Genomic DNA, 12,489 nt, shown 5'->3' with positions numbered 1-12,489 from the left:
GTTTTTCGCGCTGGTGTTGGGTCAGTGAACGTACAACAATAAACTACGTCTTTTAAAGCCGATTAACGGAGCCTAACGATCTCTAAGCGAGTTATCTGCCGTGGAAGGAAGGGTGATATATTGTTCCTTTTTCCCTTTTTGATTTGACATCGAACCGTTCATAGATATGGGAATGAATTGGAATTTTCCATCTCCGAAAATAGCAGCGCTGACGCAGTTTTCAAGTTCTGGTTCCAGTCTTGCGAGCTAATTAGCGCAAAGCTTGATGCGGGGCCTGCACCGATTGGCCCTCGCATTGTCAATTGGGTTGCCTGGGAGTGGGGTTGTTTCAGGACCGGTCAAAGTGTCAATGTACATATGGAGGATGGACGTGGAGGGTGTATTAGAATTCCGACATCGAGGCAAGAAACAAGCCTCGAACTGTTGCATGTGAAAAATAAAGTAAACAGGCTCTCAACATGGTCGTTAGTCAAGTAAAAAGGTATGGGCCGTTTGGAATTTTGACAGCGCTTTCAAAGAAGGGGCAAATGGCCGAGAGGGATAAACCACCCCTTCGCTGCGGATGATCAACGGATCAACATGAAGCCAAAATCTTTCAAGACCTGACTATTGTTCATTTTCAATGAAGATTCAGAATATCATAGATAGATTTGAGCAAAATTCTCAGCTGTTTCGGTGACAACCAGCTATGAACAGCCTTAGCTTTTCATTACTAAGCTCGATGTGATCGCTTCACAGTCAAGTCGGCAATCTGGATGTTAATGTCTTTGAGACATGGAATTTGTCGAAATCTCGACTATAATCCAAGTAATTACAAACCCCAATCTCGACAGATGAAATAAGAGTGCAAATTATCGGTGTTTAACGAGGCAATATCGTTATCCAGCCGACATGAATCAGTAGCTTCAGCCACTAGGATACGAGCAATTGCTAAACGGCTTGAATAAGGTAGAAGAAGGAATTAGCCCACGCTTAGGCATCTGACCATCTGTTAAATATGCTTATCGTAATGATTCGACCGAGAAACTCAAACTAAGGTGAAGTACACTATAAGCGCTGAAGCCTTTGACGACAAGAAACCTAAGCTTAACAATACTAATTCAGTCGAGCTATCGAAAAATTTAGGCAGAAAATCTTGAATTCAAAATGCACATAGCAGGCTCATGGGTATTCTTGCGGTCACCTATCCTATTTGTAGGCTTCAAAAGCAATTGTTCAGTTCGGCAATCAGCTCTTTGGCGACTTGTTGATGTTCATGGCTCATCGCTTCCAAAGCTTCCTTCACCCACTTGTCTGCCTTCTCCTTAACTAATTCCCATACGTCTTTGGATTCTGAGGCCCGGGTCTCTAAGTAATGACCAACAAGGCTGGTTGCAAGAATCTCTTTCCAATCAGAGAGAACCAGAATGTCGGTCTGTTCGCATGTAAGTGCCTTGTATCGAGCAAGCAATTGTGTGCGCAGAGCATCCTGATCAAGATCAAGAACCTGATGAACTTCGTCGCACCAGTCCCAATAACCCTCGAATGTTTGCAGCTTGATGAGTCGGTGCACTGTTGACTGTGCGACATCTTCTTCAGAGCCTCCAACGTCGCTCGCATTCATAGTCTTTCGGTGTCTTTTCCCCCCAGTTGTCGGTCGCCCGCTCTTCCAAGCTCTCTTTTTACACAGATCTTTGACTTCGGGGACTGGCGGGGAGGTATCGTTATCGAAAAGTGCGAAGTCCAAGTCTTCGACCGATTCTTCGGCTTCCCCTTCCTCTGTAGAAAAGCAATGGGCGGTAAATGCAGATTGAGCGGTATAGTGAGCTGCCGCATCATCGGAGTCGCTTTCACTCTCAGCTTTATCGTGCAATTTATCTCCCGGGCTTTCCACTTTTTCTGTCGTGGATCGGGAGTCGGATTTTGTTTCTCTAACCGCCACAAAGGAGCAGTGCTTGCCGGCGATCTGGAACCGAACCCCCAGTCTTTCGCATTCGCTTTGGATGAGCTCGTCCATGAGACTTTCGTATTTTTCCTTGATCAATTCACCATGAGCGGTCTTTGCATCCTGGATCCAGCCCCGAGATTCCTCAAGCTCCGTCATGGCCTTTTTGGCTGCTAGCTGGTGAATTGTTTCCCCCCGCCCACATCCTGAACCGGGATCTCCAGCTCCATTGGGCCATGGCGGCTATTAGCACGCAGCACAATCTTCTCTAGAAGAGAAGAGCTGTTGTTGGAGAATAGAATGAAAGCTGTCGACCGAATGAAGGGATAAAGAGGAGGAAGCTCGGTCGGTGCCTGAACAAATGTCGGGATAAGTAGTTTCGGCAGAGGCTGTTTCATAACTTCAAGTTTTTCTGGATCCTCGTGACTTTCATTGAAGAAGGAAATCGGCTCTGTGGCTGCTTTCGTAACTGGACGTTCGCTTGCCTCCTCTTGTTCAATCTCCACGAAACCTTCATTCTCTAGTGGAGAGAGTCCTAGATCCAACTGGAAGTCTTTCAATCGCGGCATTAAAGCCCCTTTGAGCATCCTAATAACCTTCTTATCTAGCTCTTCATAGTCCAGAACTGACTGAGAGAAGCCTCGCCCTGCGCGAGCAATACCATTGACGAGAGAGTGGGAAGCTGAATTCCCGATGCCTAGACTGAAGAAACGAGCAGAGCTTTCTTGGACAGCCTTGTTCACGAAAGTAAAGATATCCGATTGGTTCCAGACCTCGCCATCAGTGAGGAGCAAGACTTCAGGGACCTTGTCTTTGTAGTGATTAACTACTGCAGCCTCAAGTGCACCCAGAATCTCGGTCCCTCCCATGTCTGCATCAATAGTCTTTGTGAAAGCAAGCGCATCGCAGAGACTTTCTTTGTCGCTGATCCTGCTGCGGGGCCATAAGGTGCTGTAGGAACTGCCGAATGAGACAATATTGAATGGCACGCCAAGGGGTAGCGACTTTACGAAGACCTCCAAGGCAGATTTTAGAGTATCAATCTTGTCTTGCATACTGCCACTTCGATCGATCACGAAGACTATCTCCGAGGGGTCTGGTGGTAGGCTGAATTTTGGAACCAGAGAGACCATTAACGCTTGCTGGTTGGGCAGGTTCGGGTGCCTTTCCAGGAAGGCGACAGGACTATCTTGGTTATCGGAGTTGACAGTCAGAACAAAATCCTCGCGTATGACAGTATTTTTCTGCAATTCCACTGAGGCGTAGCAAGGCTCGAATGTAGATTCCGGCATGTAGGACGCTCGGCCCAGGTGCAAATTGATGGGGTGACTTGGCGAGCGAACGTTACGAATCGTGCAGCCCTTTTCCATGATGATATCAACCTTGATCGCTGTCTTGGAGCCAGTCCCACCGGTAGCAGCTGGTGGATCCTTCCGCTGACCATATCGTGGGGCGATGGCCATGGGAACTGTATATCGTGGTCCGTTTGTTTGGGCATCTTGCTTCAGTTCTTCCACCAGTGTGATTTCAATGACAACTTTCCCACCAGCGGGAACATTGCCCACGCGAGTCTTGAAAACGTCGCCGGCATCATTTGATTGGTCAAATATTGCTGCTGTCTGTCCTTCGGCCTTGGCTTTTTGGTAAATCTCATCGGCCTTTTTCTTTGGCTTCACCTTGCCCCGTATAACTTCGGCTCCAACACGGCAGGTAAAATTGACAATACTAGCTCCATCATAGAGGGGAAACGAATAGAAGACTTCTGTGATAGACTCTGTGGATGATGAATTCACGAAGGTCTGAGAGAGTACTGCTCGGGAAGTAGTTGAGAGAAGGGTTGCGTGCACGTCCAACCCCACTTGAGGAAGGTATTCCTTGGATGCGCGACGCTTTCCTGGAGTCTGGTAAAAGCAGCCGTAGATTGACATTTTTTAGGTTTACTCAGATGATGGGTGAGGAAAAATGTTGCAGTCTTGGTTTGCGGTGGATCGTATCTAGGAGATCGGAAAATGTTGGCGACTTAAATAGTTCCAGTGTTTGCTTCGAAAACTCTAAACAGCCAACGTGCATAACCAACCAACCAACCAGGTACAACCAATTTATAGGCTAACTCATAAGTGATAGCTCGAGCGAGGCTCTGCGGAGGCTCAGCCTACAGATGTGACTCCTTCTCCAGTTTAATTGGCTGACGGGTAAATTGTAGTGTCAACCAGAGCCTAGAAGGCTCTATCTCCGATTTGCTCAGTGGGGGCCATAGCTGACCCCCCCAACTTTGGAAACTATCACTTGTGCTACTGCCCTTCGTCGAGCTTGCTTTGCATTTCTGAGCCAAATTATTAAAAAATGGGCACGGCATGACTCGAAACATGAACCAGGGTTGTTGCTTAGCCTTGACCCTCTAGCCGAGTGACACTGTTCTTGCTGAGACATCTCACATATGACTATATAGACGAGAATGTTGCTCATGAAGCATTTTGTCGCGTAACGGCGCTTTTGCATCATTATCAGTTTTCAATACCTCTCCTTGAAACCTTTCATCAACTGATGTCATCAAATTTTATTCAAGTATGAGTCCATTATTCGAGAACCTCGGGTTCAATTTAATGCTGCCTATTGTAATTTGCCACTTCGTAGTCTGTTGATGAGCAATTAAATGCTAGTTATGCTCCATCATATTTGTTTCATTAAGATTTCGTCTTCGGGTACCGTATCATGCAATAAAGCTGGGTTTTTTTGGTCAGTCATCGTTCAAAAGATTGAGCTGGGGTTCACCTACCTTGCAGACGTCTCCACCCTCGGCACATTCGATCTCTTTGATCAGCTCGAACCCCATCTTCTCATAAATCGTAATATTAGGGTGGCCTTTGGAACTTTCCAGGTAACATGAAATACCTTCCTGATCGGCCTTCTCCATGACACTTTCCATCAGGCGTTTCCCTACACCCATTCCACGGGCCTGGGAACTGACACCCACCATGTTGCAGAAGTAATAACCGCGAGGGTTTGTCCAGAGGGTGTTATGTGCATCCTGTTGCACCTGCTTCCAGATCATGTATCGAGGGACGTTCAGGCCGCCCCGGCCCAGGAAACGAATATTATTCAAGAGCTGTCTGAATGAGAGAAGCCACTCCTGCGCCCAGGTAGACCAAGTCTGAGATTCACATGCCGCCTGAGGCGAGTACCACCAACCTACGCCGACCACGCTGCCTGGAGGTAGCTTAAAGTCTTGGTCAACTTTCTGGTCGCTGGAAGAGTGGCTCACTTTGGCGACCGAAATGGGGCAGTCACAACTGAGGCCATACTGAAAGTGTGCCGCCAAGGAGGCCGCGTTTCGCTGGATATTGAACTAGAGAGCCCGAAGGTATTAGAACTGGCTTTTCTACACCTGTTGACTGGAGGAGGGTGCTTTTTTCTTTTGACCTCATCGAAAGCAGGGAAGAGGTCTCCTCTCGCGGACATTTCGTACCTTAGAAGGGTCATTGAATGCCCATCGGAAGTAGGGGTCATCGGAAAAAGCTTTCTGGACACACTCTACGGCCGCTGGTATGTCGGCCTTGGTCAAAGGGACGATTTCGATTGACATAGTTTCTGGCTGTGGCACTACTGTCTCGCAAGATCGCGATGACTGTTGGCTTAGAGAACCGGTTTAGATTTTTGAAGATTGTTTCTACTGGCTCTGCGGAGAGGCTGGGACAGCGATATGGTATAGGAGTGCGAGTGGAGCCGTAATGGATAAAGAGAGAAAACAGCCATCTAAAATGGATTGTTGTGGTGTAGTCCACTGGATGATGGGGGAGAATTTGAGGAAAATGGAAGTCAAAGTCTAGATACGTTGTGATGGGCAGTAGCAAGTAAGTGGTATAGTAGTAAGATGAAGCCGAAGTTATTCCTAGATTCGAAAGGAGGTGAGGGAAGGGGCACATATATTGCTCCACTTCGTTGTTTATCACTCCTCTTATCTGCTGTCCCCTCAACTGGCGTCTCACTAGCCCATTCAGGAAGCTCCATCCGGCAAAGATACGGATGACCACAAGTCGATGTGTTGCACAACATACTTCTAGACCTGTGATAGTTCAGCTTTCATTCCGTTGATAAGCGTAGACCAACCGCCCTCAAGGTAGGCTGCACGCCAAGGATACAGCAGAAAAAGGTGCTCGCTAAAATACATGTGCGTTGACCAATCTCTCATTTCTTTTGTTCAAATGCGGGGGTTGGTTGTTTTGGGGGGCGTGTGTTGGGCGAAGACGGGGAAGCTATTCGAAATCGGGCAGGTTGTTGCGGAAATCGTTGATCATTGGCTGTGTAACATAGATAAGTGGAGCTCCCATACCAGTCTAGTTGGTAATAGATTGGGGAGTGTGAGCGATGCGGATTCATTCCGTCGTTCAAAGTCGATCTGATGAGCATTGCCAGTGGATATTAGAATAGACGGTCATAGATCTTGTCCATATAGCGTGTAGAGTTTATTTCTATTCCTGGAAGCTATTTTGGATCCTCGTGAGGTGTGAGGTGGAAGTAGATCCGGTAAAGACCTGGGTGGAGACAAGCGCCCTCACCCGTCAGCGGTGCTCGATGGACTGGCCGGTCAAGCCCATTTACCAAGCAGCCCCATCAGAACGAGCCCAATCACAAAAGCCAATCCTCCTGTCAGTACTCTGTGCAAAGGTGCATTGAGCATTTCACCACCTTCGATCACCCAGTCTCGAGCCCACATATCGACAACGCCCACCCACACAAGAATACCAGCAGAAAGGGCATCTAGTGTACCAAGCGCAATTAGAGTGCTTCTTTCGTTACCGTTGAAAGAGTGCAGTACGCCCAATCCAATAGCCATCCCGATAGGAGTGATGAGGGCAAACACTGCGGCCATTATAGCCTTCGAGGGGAAAATTGCGCCAGGGACCATCGCGATGCGAGCACCGAGGGCAAGACCTTCGAAAAATTGATGAAAAACAATGACCACTAGAAGAGTTTTGTAGAAAGAGTCGCCTGCAACAACTAGTGTGAGGCCAATTAGGATGCTGTGAAAAAGTATACCAGCTTCCATGACAAGGACCGAGAATTTTGTGGTTGGCCCGGTTGGGTCGAGAGGCGACCCGTGGGTATGCCCAAGATGTGCCAGTGTAGACTGCTGGTGAGATGGGACATCATCTTTGCGAGCGGGTTCCTGGGAGCTTGAATGCTCCGATGGTGACATGACTGCTCTCCTGGCTTTCGCCGTGGTAAATCGATGGCCGATGTATTCGAATAAGAATGCTAGGAATATGCCAGCCATGACCACTGCTGAGGTAGTTGCTTCGTAATCCAGCTCACCCAAACATTCGTTCGTGAACATAAGAGAAGCATGTGTGTATAGCTATTGATCTGTCAATATTGAATGCTTCAACGGCTCCATGAGTTCGACTCACATGAACAAATGCTGTCGCGATAATGATTCCCGTACCGAACTGCTTGATAACCGTTGATACCACGCAATTGATGGCTGCAAAAGGAAGCTTAGACAGTAAGATAGGGGCAAAAACACCAATTGCACTGGTGACGAGAACCACGAAGAGTGTTCCAATTCTCAGCGGCACATTATAATCTCTTGTTTGGATGCCACAAGACTGGTGGCTACTGTGCTTTGACTCCCCTGCGCTGACACAGTGTCTATATCAAAGAAGAGTCAGCACTTGTGAAGATTCCGTTTAACAAATTGACCTTACTCTACGCCAGCATGGAAATGGCAATCAGCCTTTCCTCCCGACTCGGACTCTTCAGACTCCTCTTGGGCATGATCGTGATCGTGCGACTCTTCATCATCATTGTCTTGCACTTGAACTAGAACATCATTTCCATCTTCATCGATGCAATATCTTTTTGCGGTTATGACGTTAGCAGCTTGATTGTGTATTCATCTTGCGAAACTTACGAGGCGTTTCCGTGTGAGTGGCAGCCAGTGTACTGCGCCGGTGTTCCGCTCATGGGTGTTGCAGCCACTGAAACCAGCACTTCATGTCCCTCGATATTGGAGCAGAAGATGTCTGATCCATGAGTATGGCAGCCAGTTATGGAGCTGGCCGTGGCATCTGCTGTCGAAGTGGCCGCAAATGCCTTGGCTGCGCTCAAAGATATGACGATAGACCTGAGAAGGCTCATAGTGAGAGTTAATGTGACTGAGAATAAATCAATATCAATTGAGCATACCTCTTTGGGAGTTTCCTGGGTGGGTGGTTATCTATGAATAATCTCAAGTAAAAATGCCGATGAGTACCTTGACAGTTTCCTTCGTCAAAACCTTGATCGCTCAAGTAGAGAAAAATAGTCTTGGCCACCGCCAAGCATAGGCATCAGCGGACAAGTGAGCCTTTTACCTTTGAGATGATCGCTTCCGCCACGCTCGTGCTATCAAGGTCCCCTTTCCAAGTTTCTTGGCAAAGCTCCCCTGGTCTTGGTTCTTGGCATTGGATGAGCCATCTTACTACTCGCTCGGTGCGAATTGTAAGGACATAGAAAAAGGCGATCAAGGTACTTACGTCGTTCATATTCGATTCGTCGTGCTTGAATGTTTAATTGATCTCCCAAGGTTGGGCCAAGTAATTACTGCGGCATTTTCGGAAACTTATCAACCGAGAAAGCTCAGTATTACAAACATTAAGAATGGGCAGTGCAATCTCCAGATTAGCAGAGTCAAGTAGAGGAGAGGAGTCTCCTTTATAAAAGGTAGACACTAGCCTTGTTGTTTAGCCACATAACCGAAGGTTCAAGAGAGGAAAATCTTCATCATGGAGTTCTTCTTGGGATTCTTGATTTTTTGTGCCGCTACTACATCTGCTTTGCCCGCTCTAGGGTCTGGAAACCTTTCAAAGCCGTTTATGAACACCGGCCATACACCTTGGAATGCAGGCGGAGTGACACAGTTCCCTATCCACTCTAGTTGTAATGCAACGCAGCGTCGTCAAATTGAGTTAGGGCTTGCCGAAGCTGTCGACCTTGCAGCTCATGCCAGAGACCACATCTTGCGCTGGAGAAATGAAAGCGAGATTTACCGGAAGTACTTTGGCAATGGTCCTTCGATGGAAGCTATTGGGGCCTTTGAAGTGGTTGTCAATGGTGACAAAAATGATGTTCTATTTCGCTGTGATAACCCAGATGGGAACTGTGATCTCGAAGGTAAATCCTCGAGGCACCTGATGTTCATTGGCCGGGCGTATTATCTCACTCTTTCTGTCAGGTTACGCTGGACATTGGCGAGGCGAAAATGGTACCAAAGAAACAGTTATTTGCGATCTGAGCTACGAGACTCGTCGTTCTCTCTCAACAATGTGCGGAATGGGCTACACAATTTCTGGATCGGAGACCAATACCTTTTGGGCCTCTGATCTGCTGCACCGATTGTACCATCTCCCCGCTATCGGGCAGAATTGGGTCGACCATTACGCAGACGGATACCATGAGGTTATCGAACTCGCTACTGAGAATGTCACTTTATCGACACATGACTCCGAGACACTTCAATACTTCGCGCTGGAAGTGTATGCCCATGATATTTCAATTCCAGGTATTGGCTGCCCCGGAGAACAACATGGGGACAAACACGAAGATGAGACGGGTGACGCAAATTTTGGTGAGAGCCAGCCGTCTGCTACAACAGCGACTAGCAAAGCCTCATCTACTACAGTCGATGTGCCTGCTGTGAGTGAGCCATGCCAAAATTGAAATCAAGATAGGGAACTGATTTGTCGCAGAACTGTCATACCCATGAAGGAGGCGAGTTACACTGTACCTGAGAGCATCGATATTTGAGACAAAGGTTTGAGGGGAACAGCAGATGAAGAAAGATCAGGGCTGTATAACCGAGTTCGTCGGGGGCAGGATTACATTCTACTGACTGTAGTGTGTAGTTCTTGGCATTTTGACGTGCAAAGTCAAATCCGAGGTCATTAATCTCGAAGCCACGTCAGGATACAGCGTGACTATAGATGAAATACGGGCTGAAAAGCTCACTAATCGCATACAATTGTTCGTAGAATTTGAGCATTCCTACAGATGTCAATAACGTTCTAACTCTAAACTTGGTGGATCCCAATTCTTCGACGATGACGGTGCTGTGCTGTGGGAGCCAATCGCTCGGACGGTCGGAGCGGACGGTCGGCATGCGTCTGGACTCTCGTAAAACGCAATCACTTCCCCCCCCTCAAGATCCATTCAGGTGAGATTCCCAAAAAAATACTTTCTGAAGGTACTTGGGCTGATAATACTTACTCTGACAGCAATGGCGGGAACAAAGCACCAGCGGAACCTTCCGCCGCCCAGTCGCAGACGAGATAAACCACAGTTATCCTGCAATCTCTGCAGAAGGAGAAAGTCAGAGTCCCAGATCCTACTGACCTTCGTATAGAAACTAAGTTATTGATAGACTTCGCTGCGATAGAGGCCAGCCATGCGGATCTTGCGTCCACCGCGGACTCTCACTTTCCTGTACATATGCCCACTCCGGCCCAACTGATGCCGGGCATATATCCAGAGATCAAAAACAGGGAGCAGGGCCTAGCTTGGGCGAACGTATTGGACAGCTTGAAAAGCTGATCGCCTCTTTTGTGGATCATGCCCACCAAAGCACGCCTGGTCAGGTTGCAGTCCCTGGAAACAATACTGACAAAGATCCGCACAATCTGAGATCGAAGCCGCTGCAAGGTGGGAGCGGACAGACCGAATCTTTTGGTCATGCGACTACGAGACAGCAAAACGACATATGTGGAAGGCACCCACTGGACCGCCGTATTAGATGGGGTACGGTCTTACTAATTCCTCCGTCATGACAGATCCTCTCTGATTAATAACGTGGCAACAGATCCATGAGCTCCAAAATTCACTACAGGATAAAACTGATGAGACTTCAAGCCGATCTACCAATGATCTCAGGACTCCTGAGCTATTGTTTGCTGGAAGTCAACCCGCTACGAAAGATGAAATTCTCAGCTCTCTGCCCTCGCGGGGGATAGCTGACCGGCTTTTAGCTGAATACTTTGGCAACAAAACTGATCCATGTACGAAACCCCTTGTGATTTATGGCTTGGGCTCATTGAAATTTCCGCAATCCAGTGATTCACGGTCCATCTTTTATTAGAGCGGTAGGTAGATTCTCCTCGCTGACACAACCACAATACGGCTTTGGGCCCAATGCTTATTCAATTTGCATATCAGTACGAACGATTTTGGGGAAACCCTCACCAAGCACCAATCATGTGGACCGGGAAGCTGTACGGCGTGATGTGCTTATCCTTGCTCTTCCATAGTCAGTCCAATCCTGACTTAGAGAACGTTCGTGGCTCAATAAAGCAATACCGTGAAAGAATTAGCCAATGCCTGGTATTGGGTAAGTATCATGATTGTCCTCCGGATACAATTGAGACACTTCTCTTCGCTTTAAATGCACGGTTTCTACAGAGTGGAGATGCGCAAACGGACGATCTCATTTTCCTTGGCATTATTGTGCGTATGGCCCAAAGAATGGGCTATCACCGCGATCCTTCTCATTTTCCCCACACATCGCCATTTCAGGGGGAGATGCGACGTCGAGTGTGGTCTATAATTGTCGACACGGATGTTCTAGTGTCCGCTCAGGTTGGACTTCCACGACTTCTCCGAGAATATCAGTCGGATACCGCGCCACCCAGGAATTTACTGGATGATGACTTTGATGAAAATACAGCCGAGCTACCTCAACCGCGCCCTAGCTCATTCGAGACACCAACACAGTGGCTGGTGGCGAAGAACAGATTGATATCCATGTTTGGCATCATCACAGACTTTTCAACATCGATTCGAAGACCAGAATACGCAGAAGTCATGCGCATGGACAAACTCGTCCAAGAAACATACACTTCCACACCTGAAAATCTGCGAGAAAGATCAATGAGCAAGTCTCTCATGGATACCCCGGGTACAATCATTCTTCGGATTCAATTAATCCTTCTCCTAGAGAAGGCAAAATGTGTACTACACTATCGATTTCTTGCTCTAGCAAGAACCGACAAGGGATTTGCTTTCTCTCGCACCACATGCATTGAGTCTGCCCTTCATGTCCTTGATTATCACTTCCTTGTCCACCAGGAAACAAAGCCAGGGGGTCGCCTTTTCAAAGAGCAGTGGAAACTTCTATCGCCGATCATGCGAAGCAACTTCTTACTGGCAACCACTTTGCTTTGCTTGGAGTTGAACTTCCACTTCTCAATTGATTCGGCAGCAAATCCAGAGCAAATCCCATTAACCGAAGTCGTGGTCCAGCGGATCCTTCAGGCTTTGCGAAGATCTTACACCGTATGGATTCAACTGAAAGATGCACCCAATGAATCTGGAAAGGCAGTACAAGCATTGGATCTGGTTTTTAGTAAAGCCCAGAGACAGGTTGGAGATGTCTTCTCGGCTCTTGCCCTCGAAGCTGGCGGCTTGGCAGACGTTACAACTAGCCAACCGCAGAATGCAGGTATTGTGGCCTTGATCCATTCTAATTTTCATGAGATTATGGAGTTTGACTTGAAATTCAACAAATAATGACTATGTAACCCAGACAATGCTTCTCA

General features: G+C 47.6%; 5 protein-coding genes across 5 annotated transcripts; 2 read left to right on the top strand and 3 right to left on the bottom strand.

The window, feature by feature from the left end:
• Positions 1 to 1,201: 1,201 nt before the first annotated feature.
• Positions 1,202 to 3,852, bottom strand: N7458_008892 (VIT and vWA domain-containing protein; the record flags this gene model as incomplete). The annotated part of the gene is made up of 2 exons (XM_056912274.1): positions 1,202 to 2,086; positions 2,128 to 3,852. 2 exons carry the CDS (start codon positions 3,850 to 3,852, stop codon positions 1,202 to 1,204), a joined length of 2,610 nt encoding a protein of 869 aa, XP_056761123.1.
• Positions 3,853 to 4,661: 809 nt separating this feature from the next.
• Positions 4,662 to 5,507, bottom strand: N7458_008891 (GNAT family N-acetyltransferase; the record flags this gene model as incomplete). The annotated part of the gene is made up of 2 exons (XM_056912273.1): positions 4,662 to 5,270; positions 5,391 to 5,507. 2 exons carry the CDS (start codon positions 5,505 to 5,507, stop codon positions 4,662 to 4,664), a joined length of 726 nt encoding a protein of 241 aa, XP_056761122.1.
• A 1,002-nt stretch (positions 5,508 to 6,509) lies between these two features.
• On the bottom strand, positions 6,510 to 8,062 carry zrfC (putative ZIP Zinc transporter; the record flags this gene model as incomplete). Its single annotated transcript, XM_056912272.1, has 4 exons — positions 6,510 to 7,280; positions 7,333 to 7,573; positions 7,630 to 7,779; positions 7,836 to 8,062. 4 exons carry the CDS (start codon positions 8,060 to 8,062, stop codon positions 6,510 to 6,512), a joined length of 1,389 nt encoding a protein of 462 aa, XP_056761121.1.
• Positions 8,063 to 8,688: 626 nt separating this feature from the next.
• On the top strand, positions 8,689 to 9,693 carry aspf2 (major allergen Asp F2; the record flags this gene model as incomplete). Its single annotated transcript, XM_056912271.1, has 3 exons — positions 8,689 to 9,076; positions 9,138 to 9,598; positions 9,652 to 9,693. 3 exons carry the CDS (start codon positions 8,689 to 8,691, stop codon positions 9,691 to 9,693), a joined length of 891 nt encoding a protein of 296 aa, XP_056761120.1.
• A 1,456-nt stretch (positions 9,694 to 11,149) lies between these two features.
• On the top strand, positions 11,150 to 12,460 carry N7458_008888 (fungal specific transcription factor domain-containing protein; the record flags this gene model as incomplete). Its single annotated transcript, XM_056912270.1, has 1 exon — positions 11,150 to 12,460. The coding sequence occupies one exon, from the start codon at positions 11,150 to 11,152 to the stop codon at positions 12,458 to 12,460; it is 1,311 nt and encodes a 436-aa protein (XP_056761119.1).
• Positions 12,461 to 12,489: the final 29 nt, after the last annotated feature.

This window comes from Penicillium daleae (genome assembly GCF_028827525.1).
Source record: "Penicillium daleae strain IBT 16125 chromosome Unknown utg000008l_segment0_segment0, whole genome shotgun sequence".
NCBI lineage: Eukaryota > Fungi > Ascomycota > Eurotiomycetes > Eurotiales > Aspergillaceae > Penicillium > Penicillium daleae.
Note: the sequence above shows the minus strand (reverse complement) of the source record. Positions and strands in the feature narration are given on the sequence as shown.